At 44.3% G+C, this 17,796-nt stretch overlaps 1 protein-coding gene across 1 annotated transcript in view; it reads right to left on the reverse strand.

Moving 5' to 3' along the window:
* The window catches only part of LOC128698801 (protein lifeguard 1-like), a 77,622-nt gene extending 61,618 nt beyond the window's left edge, over positions 1-16,004 (reverse strand). Inside the window, exon 1 of the mRNA XM_070098526.1 lies at positions 15,997-16,004. Within this exon, the coding sequence (XP_069954627.1) occupies positions 15,997-16,004 (8 nt within the window). The remainder of the gene's footprint in view (positions 1-15,996) is intronic.
* Between the last annotated feature and the right edge of the window lie 1,792 nt (positions 16,005-17,796).

Below are 17,796 nucleotides of genomic sequence, written 5' to 3' on the forward strand. Positions count from 1 at the left end.
AAGACACGAGAGAGAGGGGTGGGTAGATTGCGTTTTCCTAGACTGCAGGAAGGCCTTTGACACAGTTCCCCACAAGAGATTAGTGCAGAAGCTGGAGGATCAGGCGCACGTAAAAGGGAGGGCACTGCAATGGATAAGGGAATACCTGACAGGGAGGCAGCAACGAGTCATGGTACGTGAAGAGGTATCACAGTGGGCGCCTGTTACGAGCGGGGTCCCACAGGGGTTAGTTCTAGGACCAGTGCTATTTTTGATGTATGTGAACGACATGATGGAAGGAATAGACTCTGAAGTGTCCCTGTTCGCAGATGATGTGAAGTTGATGAGAAGAATTAAATCGGATGAGGATGAGGCAGGACTGCAGAGAGACCTGGACAGGCTGGACATGTGGTCCAGCAACTGGCTTCTCGAATTCAATCCAGCCAAATGCAAAGTCATGAAGATTGGGGAGGGGCAAAGAAGACCGCAGACAGAGTATAGGCTAGGTGGACAAAGACTACAGACCTCACTCAGGGAGAAAGACCTTGGGGTGACCATAACACCGAGCACATCACCGGAGGCACACATCAACCAAATAACCGCTGCAGCATACGGGCGCCTGGCAAACCTGAGAATAGCGTTCCGATACCTTAATAAGGAATCGTTCAAGACACTGTACACTGTGTATGTTAGGCCCATACTGGAGTATGCAGCACCAGTCTGGAACCCACACCTGGTCAAGCACGTCAAGAAGTTAGAGAAAGTACAAAGGTTTGCAACAAGGCTAGTCCCAGAGCTCAAGGGAATGTCGTACGAGGAAAGGTTAAGGGAAATCGGACTGACGATACTGGAGGACAGAAGGGTCAGGGGAGACATGATAACGACATACAAGATACTGCGGGGAATAGACAAGGTAGACAGAGATAGGATGTTCCAGAGAGGGGACACAGGGACAAGGGGTCACAACTGGAAGCTGAAGACTCAGACGAGTCACAGGGACGTTAGGAAGTATTTCTTCAGTCATAGAGTTGTCAGCAAGTGGAATAGCCTAGCAAGTGAAGTAGTGGAGGCAGGAACCATACATAGTTTTAAGAAGAGGTATGACAAAGCTCAGGAAGCAGAGAGAGAGAGGATCCAGTAGCGATCAGTGAAGAGGCGGGGCCAGGAGCTGAGTCTCGACCCCTGCAACCACAAATAGGTGAGTACACACACACACACACACACACACACACACACATGCACATATGTGGTAATGCTTTATTTACAGCTAGCAAAGTCAGGGTATTTCTCCAGAATGGTCTGTAATATACCACTGTGGATAAAATACTTAGCCATTTCTTGAACACTTCTGAGTGAGTTGTTTCTAAATTCATTAATTTTATCGCACTCCAGTACATAATGACGCAGGGTGTGACAATAATCCATCTGGCAAAGTTTACATTTCGTTTGGTCTACATCTGGTGGTGGTGATTTAACCTGCCAAAGATACTTGTAACCCAGCCGGAGCCGGGCGGTAGAGACATCCAAGAGTCTGCTTATTTTGTTGGATGCACCATAGACATGTGGCTCCTCCTGCATGATAGAATGATGATAGATGGACTCACTGGTGTTAGTCTCCCTGAGCCTTAAGTCCATAAAATTCAGTTGAAGTTCTTTTCGTATTATTGTTCTCAAACTACTACCTGACAAGCCAAGATTGTAATCTACTCCCTCTTTGAAAGCATACAGCTTAGCCAATTTATCAGTTCTATCATGCATCTGAAGACCAATGTGAGATGGAATCCACAGCATGTGCACTCTGACTCCACTGTCCACAATCCTACCATACCTGTGTCTGGCTTCTGACACAAGCATGCCACAATTTATGCTTAATGAGTTGAGAGTATTTATGGATGACAGAGAATCCTGGAGTTTACCTGGAGAGAGTTCCGGGGGTCAACGCCCCCGCGGCCCGGTCTGTGACCAGGCCTCTTGGTGGATCAGAGCCTGATCAACCAGACTGTTGCTGCTGGCTGCACGCAAACCAACGTACGAGCCACAGCCCGGCTGATCAGGAACCGACTTTAGGTGCTTGTCCAGTGCCAGCTTGAAGACTGCCAGGGGTCTGTTGGTAATCCCCTTTATGTGTGCTGGGAGGCAGTTGAACAGTCTTGGGCCCCTGACACTTATTGTATGGTCTCTTAACGTGCTAGTGACACCCCTGCTTTTCATTGGGGGGATGGTGCATCGTCTGCCAAGTCTTTTGCTTTCGTAGTGAGTGATTTTCGTGTGCAAGTTCGGTACTAGTCCCTCTAGGATTTTCCAGGTGTATATAATCATGTATCTCTCCCTCCTGCGTTCCAGGGAATACAGGTTTAGGAACCTCAAGGGCTCCCAGTAATTGAGGTGTTTTATCTCCGTTATGCGCGCCGTGAAAGTTCTCTGTACATTTTCTAGGTCGGCAATTTCACCTGCCTTGAAAGGTGCTGTTAGTGTGCAGCAATATTCCAGCCTAGATAGAACAAGTGACCTGAAGAGTGTCATCATGGGCTTGGCCTCCCTAGTTTTGAAGGTTCTCATTATCCATCCTGTCATTTTTCTAGCAGATGCGATTGATACAATGTTATGGTCCTTGAAGGTGAGATCCTCCGACATGATCACTCCCAGGTCTTTGACGTTGGTGTTTCGCTCTATTTTGTGGCCAGAATTTGTTTTGTACTCTGATGAAGATTTAATTTCCTCATGTTTACCATATCTGAGTAATTGAAATTTCTCATCGTTGAACTTCATATTGTTTTCTGCAGCCCACTGAAAGATTTGGTTGATGTCCGCCTGGAGCCTTGCAGTGTCTGCAATGGAAGACACTGTCATGCAGATTCGGGTGTCATCTGCAAAGGAAGACACGGTGCTGTGGCTGACATCCTTGTCTATGTCGGATATGAGGATGAGGAACAAGATGGGAGCGAGTACTGTGCCTTGTGGAACAGAGCTTTTCACCGTAGCTGCCTCGGACTTTACTCTGTTGACGACTACTCTCTGTGTTCTGTTAGTGAGGAAATTATAGATCCATCGACCGACTTTTCCTGTTATTCCTTTAGCACGCATTTTGTGCGCTATTACGCCATGGTCACACTTGTCGAAGGCTTTTGCAAAGTCTGTATATATTACATCTGCATTCTTTTTGTCTTCTAGTGCATTTAGGACCTTGTCGTAGTGATCCAATAGTTGAGACAGACAGGAGCGACCTGTTCTAAACCCATGTTGCCCTGGGTTGTGTAACTGATGGGTTTCTAGATGGGTGGTGATCTTGCTTCTTAGGAACCTTTCAAAGATTTTTATGATATGGGATGTTAGTGCTATTGGTCTGTAGTTCTTTGCTGTTGCTTTACTGCCCCCTTTGTGGAGTGGGGCTATGTCTGTTGTTTTTAGTAACTGTGGGACGACCCCCGTGTCCATGCTCCCTCTCCATAGGATGGAAAAGGCTCGTGATAGGGGCTTCTTGCAGTTCTTGATGAACACAGAGTTCCATGAGTCTGGCCCTGGGGCAGAGTGCATGGGCATGTCATTTATCGCCTGTTCGAAGTCATTTGGCGTCAGGATAACATGGGATAGGCTTGCGTTAATCAAATTTTGTGGCTCTCTCATAAAAAATTCATTTTGATCTTCGACTCTCAGTCTGGTTAGCGGCTTGCTAAAAACTGAGTCATATTGGGACTTGAGTAGCTCACTCATTTCCTTGCTGTCATCTGTGTAGGACCCATCTTGTTTAAGTAGGGGCCCAATACTGGACGTTGTTCTCGATTTTGATTTGGCATAGGAGAAGAAATACTTTGGGTTTCTTTCGATTTCATTTATGGCTTTTAGTTCTTCCCGCGATTCCTGACTCCTAAAGGATTCTTTTAGCTTAAGTTCGATGCTTGCTATTTCTCTGACCAGTGTCTCTCTATGCATTTCAGATATATTGACCTCTTTTAGCCGCTCTGTTATTCTTTTCCGTCGCCTGTAAAGGGAGCGCCTGTCTCTTTCTATTTTACATCTACTCCTCCTTTTTCTTAGAGGAATAAGCCTTGTGCATACATCGAGTGCCACCGAGTTAATCTGTTCTAGGCATAAGTTGGGGTCTGTGTTGCTTAGTATATCTTCCCAGCTTATATCGGTTAGGACTTGGTTTACTTGGTCCCACTTTATGTTTTTGTTATTGAAGTTGAATTTGGTGAATGCTACCTCGTGACTAGTCTCATTTTGTCGGTCTGGGGCTCCACGCATACATGTCTGAACCTCAATTATGTTGTGATCTGAGTATATTGTTTTTGATATGGTGACATTTCTTATCAGATCATCATTGTTAGTGAAGATGAGGTCTAGTGTATTCTCCAGTCTAGTAGGCTCTATTACTTGCTGGTTTAAATTGAATTTTGTGCAGAGATTTAAAAGCTCGTGTGTGTGTGAGTTTTCATCAGAGCTGCCTCCTGGTGTTATTACTGCAACAATATTATTTGCTATATTCCTCCATTTTAGGTGCCTTAAGTTGAAATCCCCCAGGAGCAAGATGTTGGGTGCAGGAGCTGGAAGATTTTCCAGACAGTGGTCAATTTTTAACAGCTGTTCCTGGAATTGCTGGGATGTTGCATCCGGAGGCTTGTAGACTACCACAATGACTAGGTTTTGGTTCTCGACCTTTACTGCTAAAACTTCCACTGCATCATTTGAGGCATTAAGCAGTTCTGTGCAAACAAGTGACTCTGCAATGTACAGGCCAACCCCCCCCCTTCCTTATGCCTGTTCACTCTGTCACATCTGTATAGGTTGTAACCTGGGATCCATATTTCGTTGTCCAAGTGATCCTTTATGTGGGTCTCAGTGAAAGCCGCGAACATTGCCTTTGCCTCTGCAAGCAGTCCACGGATGAAAGGTATTTTGTTGTTTGTTGCTGGCTTTAGACCCTGTATATTTGCAAAGAAGAATGTTATCGGACTAGTGGTATTGTTGGTACTGGGGGGGGGATTTTTTTCCGGCATTAGTATCTGTATCTGTTGGTTTGGAGTGGAGGCCATCGACTGTGGTTTCACTCCAGGAATGACTGGATTTGGTGTACGATTTCTGCCATTTCTTGCCAGTTTTTTTTCCTTCCTGGCACTAAAAAACCTCTCCCTCTTGAGTGGCTGTGGCTACCCAGGTTTTCCCATGGCCTGGATGTTTTGTACCTTTTTGTCCCCTTTAGATGGTATGCCTGGCAATTTAAGTTATAGCACAGTCTTTCCTGTACTGAAGAGGTACACAGTTCAGGGTGAAAAAGCTTACAGGAAGGGAGTTTGCATTTTCCTGTTGTCATATGGGCTTGGCATTTTCTAGGGTGGTCATAGTTGCACGTCCCATCTGTTTTTCCAGATTTCTCATGCCAGCAGATACCAAGTGCATAGTATGTGCACAGGCTTGGTTTCCGTTTGCTTTGGGTTTCTGTGACTGTATTCCCTGTTGGTGCATGTTTCCCTGTCTTATTCCTATCCTCCCTTGCACCAACAATGGAGCTCCCACCAGTTGTTTTTGGTAATATATCCTCACTATTGCTAGTGGAGTCCTCTTGTTTGCTATTTCCTGCGGTATTTCTAGTTTGCAATATTGGTTTTATCTTATCTTTGACTACACTTGTTTCCCTACTATGGCTCCTGTCCCCTATGAGGTCATTTATAGGTATTCCTTCCTGCGTATAATTCCCGACTACCTGGACAAAATCTCCAGCTTCACCATTACTGTCTCCCAGGACAGCATCTCCAGCTTCACCATTACTGTCTCCCAGGACAGCACCTCCAGCTTCACCATTACTGTCTCCCAGGACAGCACCTCCAGCTTCACCATTACTGTCTCCCAGGACAGCACCTCCCGCTTCACCATTACTGTCTCCCAGGACAGCACTATCAGCCCCACATTTACTGACTACCAGGACTTCATCTCCAGCCTTACAGTTTCTGACTACATCGCCAGTATCAAGGGCAGTACCATTCAGCCCAGACTTTTTATGTTCCCATCTGTTGTAGAAGGCTTCCAGGTTTTCTATGAAAGCAGCTTTGATGTTGTCCTCTTGTAATACCCTTGTGATTTTAGTCCACAGATTTATCTCATTTGGGCATACCCAAAAACACTTCCCTGTTTTAACACTGCTTGTAGCTAGTTCATGGACATCTGCACAAGGGGCGTGACACCAATTTCCACAAAAGTGACAATTTACCCATGTGGAAGCCCGTTTGTTTGACTGACCACAGACTACACACAGCTTCATAATGATTTGAATGGTTGATTTACTGCAATTCTACTAGCAACCTCTTGAATATTCTATTAATAACCTCCTTAAATGAAGCTCTAGCTATTTGTATTTCTGTTTCTAACTGTTTTTGTATATTGGACAGCTTACCGTGCACGTTCTTGATTTGCATTTAATGTTTGTGTTTGATAAGGGCGCCTACAACCCCATCCGTTTACAGTCTGCTTTATTGTCCAACGAAACCGTTTGAAACCAGTCAAGGGTTCGGACCAGTCAAGGGTTCGGACCAGTCGATCTGATCTGATCAGTGGGTCACTTATTTAAAACATACTGGTCGGTGATTTGAGCTAACACATGAAGGATCTACTGGAAATTATCTACCCGAGTAATATGTGATTTGATTGATACAAAAGTATAACTTGCGTGTTGAAGAAACCGGTGATTTCTGGCAGCTCCTACAGTGACGAACGGTCGTTCCTCAACCCTTGTTTATCAATCGCTGTATCTAGCTTTTCTATTTTTTCCGTCTCCACCACAATAAATGCTATATTATCACTATAGTTGACTGGTGGAAATTTTGGAGGAAGGACGCTTTTTCTGTAGTAATAATTGCTTCTCGTTGTGTATATTGCGACCGCTGGTAACTACAGGTTATATGAAATTCACAGTATACGTCTGGTATTTCAAGAAAAAAGAAACTAATGAAAGTCACTCCACTCCACTAAGTACCATTATAATACTGGTTAGTTGCTACTACAGCACTGTATTCTGCTATTCACTGGTATCACTAGATCTATTATATGCGAGTACACTAGCAGGCCAGGAAGATTATTAAAACAGCTGACCTGTGGTAAGTTTCTGGCGACTTCTGGCACCAGCCTCTATAGGCTTATCACTTCATTTACAAATTCACCTGTTTTCAAATGACACTTTAGCCTTTATCATCAATATACTAGGGAGCCACTGTAGTATACACTATACACTATGTATACTCAATGTTATCAGGGAGACTTTCTTTCCTCTGACACGAAAAGTTCAATTATTATCATTTTTTTCACACGGGACACAGGCCTGATTCCCCTCTGGCAGTAAACTCTGCTAGGTAGTGCACACTAATTCTCCTTTTTTGACTCAGTATATAAAGTTTTCCGCCCAAGATTGGTTCCAGGCGCTAGAGGGATGTATCGTATAGGTTTGATAACACAAATTAAAGTTCTAGCACGTAAGAGCACCGTGAAAACACGAGAAAACCCGTCAATCTTTGATACATAGATGCATTTCAGTGCAAGGAGTATGGCAAACAGTTCTGTCTGAAGGGTAGAGGCCCAATTATTGATGCGTGCTCCAATTTCTTTAAGAGAGCCATTACTCTGTACGACAACAGCAGCACTACCAGCTGCACCAGTGGATTGGTGAACAGAACTATCAGCGTAAATAATTTGCGAGAGTGTGTGCTGTGTGACTAAGTTATCAATACAGCTTAAGGCATCATGTTTGGCTTCAAGACGAAGTTTTGGTTGTGATTTAAGAAGTAGTTTGGGGGGAAATGGAGGAATGGTAGTTTGGAATGGGGTAATATTCCATGGAGCGGAGAAGTGCCGCTGTTGCCTTACTTGACATAGATCATGTATCTGATTCATGCGGAGGTCGGTTCCAGTTTTTTCGATCCATCTGGAGGAGTGTTCACCAGTGCTGAGGAAAGTTTGGAGGGCTTCTGTGCAGGGGTTTGAATGAGCTTGCCTGAGCATATTAACCCCAATTAGGATATTTCTTTCAGTAACACGATCTCTGATGCTTGGAATATCAAGTTCTTTTTGCATATTTAAAATTTTGGCAGTACGAGGGCATCCTAGGATGATCCTCATTGCTTCGTTCTGCAGTTTTTCCAGCCCTCCAAGCTTCCAGTCAGACACGAGAGCAAGTAGTGGCGCAGCTTAATCAACCAATGATCTAATATAAGCAAGATACATCATTTTCACAATTTTAACATTAGCACCATACCTGGGGTGAAGCCCTGCCACAACTCTAAGTGCTCTTAGTCGTTCTTTGTATTGGCGACAAAGTCTTGTTACAACAGGTCCAAGTAGTGGAACCTCAAAGCCTAGATACCTGTATCTGCTTACATTTTCTAGAAGAGACCCATCATGCAATTGGATCTGACGAACTGTGCCTCTCTGTCGAGGAGGACGCCTATTGAGTATCTTTGTTTTATCAGTAGAGATTATCAACCCCAGGTCCTGACACGAGGCTAGTACATGATTAAGAATGTTTTGGGTGTTGGAGAATCCGGTGGTGTGAATCATTATATCATCAGCAAAACTAATCACATAATTATGGGGCTGACTAGGCATAGCATTAAGTAATGCATTAATTAGAATATTGAACAGTGTGGGACTGAGCACACCTCCCTGTGGGGTTCCTAATTCAAAGTCTTTAGTTACACTTCTATGTCCCTGGAACAACACAGACAATTTTCTGTTGGACAGGTAACCTTTAACTCTCACGAGCCTCTGCTTCCTGAAACTGGGAATATCATACCTCAGTTTTCTGATGATGACTCTAATGACTCTAATGATTGTGTTAATATTACCAATTCTAGTGAGGATGGTGACATTTTTAATACACAAGCAACTACTCAGAACTTCCCTCCTCCCCTTGACGAGTCCAGCAGGGATAGTGTGGATACCAAACATAAATTTACTTGCAGGCGTTCAGACCACAGTACACTTGCGAAGTGCAAGAAATAATGGGGATTACAATTTTCCAACTTAATGTTCAACATTAACAACCGTTACTTCCTTGAAGTTAAACTACATAATTACAATCCCGATGTTATACTCTTGAATGAGACAGCTGCGAGAGTTGATCAACATATTAAATTACATGGTTACTCTACTGTGGAGAAATCGAGAGGACCCTATAGTGGCGTAGCCATCTTAGTTAAATTAGGCTGTGCATTTAAAAATATTCATGTTGATGAAGATAACATTCTTGCAATAGAAATGACAACGTCTCATGGCCAACTAGTGATAGGAACTGGATGTTTTCCCCCGAGACAATAAAATATAGTCAATTCCTATACGTAGGATATTAAGCAGAAATATTCCAACAATTCTAGCGGGAGATTTTAATGCTCATCACCCTGCCCTCTTTAACTGTGGAGTTGGTAATCCACTGGGTGACTTAAAAGGAAAACAGCTATTTATTATCATGGCAGCCAGAAACTTGTCATTTCAAGGCCCATTCTTTAAATCGTATATTGGACCTCATCCAGGGACACCAGATATAGTCCTGACAAACAGAGACTGTGACCTCTTTCATTGTCGTATCTCTCCTGGTGGAAACGTAGGATCTGACCATAACCCGGTTTTAATACAACTACAAACTTCTCCATTTAGAATACCTGTACCTCCTAAACCCAATCTCAACACCCAAGGATTTGACCCCTTCAGGGCATTTCTGGGTGAAGATGAAGTTGTGTCATTGGAAAATCTACCTTCCACCTCAATTGACGACGCGATCAGGTCCCTTCACAATCGAATAATTGATGCTACTAATGCAACCTGTCAGTTAGCTTCCACAAAGATCTACCAACAATATAAACCTACTAGGGAAATTAGAGACGCTTTGAGAAATTGTCAAACAGAATGTCGAAGGCATCTTCAAACGCGACAACCACCAGTAGCTACATTGCGCAGATTGAGGCAAGAATTAATTAACATGATTAGTCATCACAAAAGTGGCTTATGGAAACTGCTAGTTCTAAAAGATAATCAGTATAAACGAGAGCCTGCAAAATTTTGGAGTAAAATCCTACAACTTTTAGGAGCAAAGCACCAGGCTCCTACCTACCTAATTCATACCTTCACTGATGATAATGATGAAGAGGTTGAGATTAAACTTGATGATCCACAGGACCAGGCTAATTTGATGGGTGATGTATGGGAGAAAATTCTCTTCCACAATAACAGTCGTTAATTTAACAATAATCACTATCAGTTGGTAAATGAATGGAGAGATGAGAACTTAGATGATCTACAACCACTACCTTCCATCGGTACATCAACTCTTGAAGATGCCCACCCGCTTACTAGACCTATTACATTACTAGAGATGAGTCAGGTTATTGGAAGAATGCGAAATAGAGCCCCTGGTCTCTCTGGAATAACAATGAAACAAATAAAGTTACTACACAGAAATTGTAAACAGTCTTTGGTTAATATCTTTAATGCCATCTTGGCCTCAGGACATTTTCCAGTTGTCTTTAAGACTGCTAGGATGATCTTTCTTGCTAAGCCCAATAAAAACATCCATCAGCCAGGGAACTATAGACCTATATCCTTACTTGAAGTCACTGGAAAAGTTCTTGAGAAGATCATTTCCAACAGACTGAACTACTATATGGAGTTTAATCACCTTTTTACTGAAAAACAATTTGGCTTTAGAACACATAGAGGTACCAATCATGCAATAAATTTTATTTTCGATACTGTAGCGAGTCTGAAACTTCAGGGGAATCTTGCCCTAATTGCCACCAGAGATGTTCATAAAGCTTTTGATAGCTTATGGCATGATGGTCTTATATACAAACTCATTGACCTACCAGACCATAACTGGACCTTTCTCAGATTAATATATAACTTCTTAACTCAAAGAAAAATCATTCCCACCTTTCACGGCAGGTCAACAGAGCCTTTTATTCCTACAGCTGGTGTCCCACAAGGTTCTTGTCTTAGTCCAATTCTATTGAATATTTATGTGAATGACCTTCCTCAACCAGAGTTTAATGATACAATTATAACGCAATTTGCAGATGATGTCATCCATGTCGTCTCATCAACTCCGGTAACAGGAAAATACAAGTATGAGTCATAGAAAAAATTAGTATTGAACTTCGTCGAACATTTAATTGGGAAAAGAAATGGAGAATTACGACTAACCCTGACAAAGTCCTTGTTAGCACGATAGGATGTTTTGCATCAACCATCGAAGATAAAGGAGGTATCTCCATCAGAGGTACACCTGTAGCCATTAGAAACCCTAACAAAATCTTGGGATATGAAATAGACAGGCTGCTCCACTCAACATCTCACGTCAATAAAAAGATCAACATAGCCAAAGCCGGTCTTAACAGTCTCTTTAGATTTAATCAAGCCCCTCCACATGTCAAAAAACATCTGTATAAAATGATAATAAGACCTATACTTGAATTCCCAATGTCATTAACAACAAAGACCAACATGCTACGGTTGCAACGGGTTCAGAATAGAACTCTCCGCTTTATTATGGGCACCAGGAGGAGAGACAGAGTTAAAATGGCAGATTTACACGTACAACAAGATATTACTGCCTTAATGTACGCCTTGACACCCTGAAGAAGAAACAACTCTATACAATGCAAGAACTCTACATGTCAGATAGAGAACATCCTCTGCAAGTTGAAAATACCACTGACTATATCATTAAAATCTGGAATACCCTACCTGAGAACTCTAGAACTGCAGACACATTCATCACCTTCAAAACTACCATTAGAAAACATCTTATCTCCCTGATACACCCCGTCAACTAACTACACGAATACCACCTGGTGGTTCACACTTACACTCGCTCACTCATTTGACCATAAACAGAAATATTAATCTCAGTCTTAAAATAATGAATCCTGTGATACTCCAATACTGAAACTATGTACTGTGCCAAAACAAAAGCATTCACATTGCTAAACTCACAAACTAGTATTTAGTCACTTAGCCATAATACCAACTTACCTCATAATTTGTAATATTTTACAATTAAGAATAAAACTAAGTATGCCCGAAATGCCTAGCCATGGTAAGCGTTCTAGTGGTACACTCTGTAATCACAATTTTACTACATGTAAACCAAACAATAACCAAATTTCTGTAAACTCAGCATTGTAATCCTTATAGACAATAAACTTTGAATTTGAATTTGAATTTGAATACTCCTCCTCACAGGACTCAAAGAATGACTCCCACAGAGGCTGCGTCACTTCATCCATAAAGACGATTACCATCGACCAATGATCTTGAGCAACCTTCCTGCAGATGAAGATGATTGGCTAACACCAGAACCCTTCTATGTCTACTAAGAAAATCATCGCCCTCAATTAGGGAGACATCTTGTATAACATTCTACTTCTACATCTACTGTTAAAATTATGTTACATTTACTATGGCGGGACACCACCTTGTAAGAAGCTAACGTCAAGTAATTCTTTACGAACTGTCCAGACTACCGCCTTGTCTTGTCGTTTAAATATTCGCTATGCAGTCGCAAAAAAAAAAAAGCAATTGGAACTTGTATATTTACTAGCAATAATTCAGAGTTATGTACTTATATATCTGTTATATCTATGTGACTCTGATGGGTTAGTATTATAAATCTTCAAGAATATTACATTATTCCACATACACTTTTTAAATTACAGTAAAGTGGTTGTGCCACTTACCTTTTATATCCTACCTCTCTCCCCCCTCCCACCCTTTTCCAATATTTCTATCCTTACCCATCCTTCTTCCTTACCCATCCTTCTTCCTTACCCATCCTTCTTCCTTACCCATCCTTCTTCCTTACCCATCCTTCTTCCTTACCCATCCTTCTTCCTTACCCATCCTTCTTCCTTACCCATCCTTCTTCCTTACCCATCCTTCTTCCTTACCCATCCTTCTTCCTTACCCATCCTTCTTCCTTACCCATCCTTCTTCCTTACCCATCCTTCTTCCTTACCCATCCTTCTTCCTTACCCATCTTACCAAAGCTCTGGTTATAAGAAGAAGAAGAGCACTACCTAATAAGTAGGATGGTCGAGAGGAAAGGCGGTTCCATTAGTATTTCGTGCCATGGTGACACACTACCCATGGGGGACGCCGAGTCCTGGCTATTAGAGACCTTTGGGGTTGAGCGTGTGGAATGCTAGGAGTATGTTCCATTTTATTTGGCGCATGTCACACACACCCATATAGGCTTGCCTCCCGACCAACCAGGTGCTCAGGATATGAGCAGCGGCCCTCTAGTTATGCTAGCATCTTGGTTCAACCAGCCAATCACAATGAAGCCCCCTAAAGTTGTTAAGCGATGTGGGACACTCCTGAATCACCATTGACAGTCTTACCTCCCAGTCTAGTTGCAACAGCTCTCAGTGTCTCTTGCTTGCATTTGCCTTATTGTACATATCCACTGAATATATTGCACACACTCTGCTGTTTTTTTGCGCTACAACCAGGTGTGCAGGCCACTAAACTACACCTGTGTTCGTAATGAACAATTAAAGTGGCAACCTTCGATACATGGACGCATTTAAGTGCGAGGAGTATGACAAACAGTTCAATTTGAATGGTAGAGGCCCAGTTATTGATTTGTGCTCCAATTTCTTTATGAGAGCCATCACTCTGTATGACAACAGCAGCACTACCAGCTGCACCAGTGTACGACAACAGCAGCACTACCAGCTGCACCAGTGTACGACAACAGCAGCACTACCAGCTGCACCAGTGTACGACAACAGCAGCACTACCAGCTGCACCAGTGTACGACAACAGCAGCACTACCAGCTGCACCAGTGTACGACAACAGCAGCACTACCAGCTGCACCAGTGTACGACAACAGCAGCACTACCAGCTGCACCAGTGTACGACAACAGCAGCACTACCAGCTGCACCAGGGTACGACAACAGCAGCACTACCAGCTGCACCAGTGTACGACAACAGCAGCACTACCAGCTGCACCAGTGTACGACAACAGCAGCACTACCAGCTGCACCAGTGTACGACAACAGCAGCACTACCAGCTGCACCAGGGTACGACAACAGCAGCACTACCAGCTGCACCAGGGTACGACAACAGCAGCACTACCAGCTGCACCAGTGTACGACAACAGCAGCACTACCAGCTGCACCAGTGTACGACAACAGCAGCACTACCAGCTGCACCAGTGTACGACAACAGCAGCACTACCAGCTGCACCAGTGTACGACAACAGCAGCACTACCAGCTGCACCAGGGTACGACAACAGCAGCACTACCAGCTGCACCAGTGTACGACAACAGCAGCACTACCAGCTGCACCAGTGTACGACAACAGCAGCACTACCAGCTGCACCAGTGTACGACAACAGCAGCACTACCAGCTGCACCAGTGTACGACAACAGCAGCACTACCAGCTGCACCAGTGTACGACAACAGCAGCACTACCAGCTGCACCAGTGTACGACAACAGCAGCACTACCAGCTGCACCAGTGTACGACAACAGCAGCACTACCAGCTGCACCAGTGTACGACAACAGCAGCACTACCAGCTGCACCAGTGTACGACAACAGCAGCACTACCAGCTGCACCAGTGTACGACAACAGCAGCACTACCAGCTGCACCAGTGTACGACAACAGCAGCACTACCAGCTGCACCAGTGTACGACAACAGCAGCACTACCAGCTGCACCAGTGTACGACAACAGCAGCACTACCAGCTGCACCAGTGTACGACAACAGCAGCACTACCAGCTGCACCAGTGTACGACAACAGCAGCACTACCAGCTGCACCAGTGTACGACAACAGCAGCACTACCAGCTGCACCAGGGTACGACAACAGCAGCACTACCAGCTGCACCAGTGTACGACAACAGCAGCACTACCAGCTGCACCAGTGTACGACAACAGCAGCACTACCAGCTGCACCAGTGTACGACAACAGCAGCACTACCAGCTGCACCAGTGTACGACAACAGCAGCACTACCAGCTGCACCAGTGTACGACAACAGCAGCACTACCAGCTGCACCAGTGTACGACAACAGCAGCACTACCAGCTGCACCAGTGTACGACAACAGCAGCACTACCAGCTGCACCAGTGTACGACAACAGCAGCACTACCAGCTGCACCAGTGTACGACAACAGCAGCACTACCAGCTGCACCAGTGTACGACAACAGCAGCACTACCAGCTGCACCAGTGTACGACAACAGCAGCACTACCAGCTGCACCAGTGTACGACAACAGCAGCACTACCAGCTGCACCAGTGTACGACAACAGCAGCACTACCAGCTGCACCAGTGTACGACAACAGCAGCACTACCAGCTGCACCAGTGTACGACAACAGCAGCACTACCAGCTGCACCAGTGTACGACAACAGCAGCACTACCAGCTGCACCAGTGTACGACAACAGCAGCACTACCAGCTGCACCAGTGTACGACAACAGCAGCACTACCAGCTGCACCAGTGTACGACAACAGCAGCACTACCAGCTGCACCAGTGTACGACAACAGCAGCACTACCAGCTGCACCAGTGTACGACAACAGCAGCACTACCAGCTGCACCAGTGTACGACAACAGCAGCACTACCAGCTGCACCAGTGTACGACAACAGCAGCACTACCAGCTGCACCAGTGTACGACAACAGCAGCACTACCAGCTGCACCAGTGGACTGGTGAACACAACCATCAACATAAATAATTTGTGAAAGAGTGTTTTGTGTGACTAAGTCATCAATACAGTTTGGCTTCAAGACGAAGCTTTGATTGGGATTTAAGAAGTTTTTTTGGGGGGGAAAGGGAGAGATAGTGGTTTGGAATGGGGTAATATTCTATGGAGCAGGGAAGTGCCGCTGTTGCCTTACTTGACATAGATCATGTAGCTGGTTCATCCGGAGGCCAGTTCCAGTTTTTTCGATCTATCTGGAGGGATGTTCACCAGTGCTGAGTAAAGTTTGGAGGGCTTCTGTGCAAGAGTTTGAATGGACTTGCCTGAGCATATTGACCCCAATAAGGACATTTCTTTCAGTAACACGATCTCTGATGCTTGAGATATCAAGTTCTTTCCGCATATTTAAAATTTTGGCAGTACGAGGGCATTCTAGGATGATCCTCATTGCTTCGTTCTGCAGTTTTTCCAGCCCTCCAAGCTTCCAGTCAGACACGAGAGCAAGTAGTGGTGCCGCATAATCAACCAATGATCTAATATAAGCAAGATACATCATTTTCACAATTTTAACATTGGAACCATACCTGGGGTGAAACCCTGCCACAACTCTAAGTGCTCTCAGTTTTTCTCTGTATTGACGACAAAGTCTTGTTACAAGTCTGAATAATGGAACCTCAAAGCCTAGATATCTGTATTAGGTTACATATTCTAGAAGAGACCCATCATGCAACTGGATCTGGCGAACTGTGCCTCTCTGTCGAGGAGGACGCCTATTGAGTATTATTGTTTCCTCAGTAGAGGTTATCAACCCCAGGTCCTGACACGAGGCTAGTACATGATTAAGAATGTTTTGGGTGTTGGAGAATACGGTGGTATGAATCATTATATCATCAGCAAAGCTAATCATAGAATGATCGGGCTGGCTAGGCATAACAATAAGTAAAACATTAATTAGAATATTGAATATGGTGGGACTGAGCACACCTCCCTGTGGAGTTCCTAATTCAAAGTCTTTAGTTACACTTCTATGTCCCTGGAACAACACAGAAAACTTTTTGTTGGACAAGTAGCCTTTAATCCAGCGGAGAAGCCATCCTCCAACATCCATTCTGGCAAGTTCACTAATGATTACATGTTGGCTGACTACATGAAAAGCAGATTTAAGGTCAAGGAAGGTAGTGTATGAGGTGTCAGTGTGCAGGGTGAGAAAGGTGGTTTATATAATGATGCACACTCCTTCCGGGGAGCCAAAAATTGTTTGATTCTGTTCATGAGACAATTAAGAATAATCCTTTCGAATGTTTTACACAAGCAGCTTACCTGGAGAGGGTTTCGTGGGTCAACGCCCCCGCGGCCCGGTCTGAGACCAGGCCTCATGGTGGATCAGGGTCTGATCAACTAGGCTGTTACTGCTGGCCGCACGCAAGCTGGCGTGCGAACCACAGCCCGGTTGGCCAGGTACTGACTTTAGGTGCCTGTCCAGTGCCTTCTTGAAGACAGTCAGGGGTCTATTGGAAATCCCCCTTATGTATGCTGGGAGGCAATTGAACAGTCGGTGGCCCCAGACACTTATTGTGTTGTCTCTCAGTGTACTCGTGGTGTCCCTGCTTATCATCGGGGAAATTTTGCATCTCCTGTCGAGTCTTTTGCTTTCATAGGAAGTGATTTTCGTGCGCAGGTTTGGTACTAATCCCTCCAGGACCTTCCAAGTGTATATTATCATGTATCTCTCTCGCCTGCGTTCGAGGGAATATAGATCAAAGACATTCAACCGTTCCCAGTAGTTTAGGTGCCTTATCGTACTTATGTGTGCCGTGAAAGTTCTTTGTACACTCTCCAGGTCTGCAATGTCGCCAGCCTTGAAAGGGGCCGTTAGTGTACAGCAGTATTCCAGCCCTGAGAGAACAAATGATTTGAAGAGAATCATCATGGAGCTAGTAAGAGATATTGGGCGAAATACATTTTGTTGATTGGGCTTAGGAATTGGAATGATGAGGCTGTTGGTCCATGATTGAGGGAGCTCCCCAGTTACATAGCTCATGTTAAATAATTCAATTAGAGGATTACCTGGTACTCGACATAACAATCTGAGTATGTTGTAAGTAATACCATCCTCTCCAGGC

This window comes from Cherax quadricarinatus, chromosome 62 (assembly GCF_038502225.1).
Source record: "Cherax quadricarinatus isolate ZL_2023a chromosome 62, ASM3850222v1, whole genome shotgun sequence".
NCBI lineage: Eukaryota > Metazoa > Arthropoda > Malacostraca > Decapoda > Parastacidae > Cherax > Cherax quadricarinatus.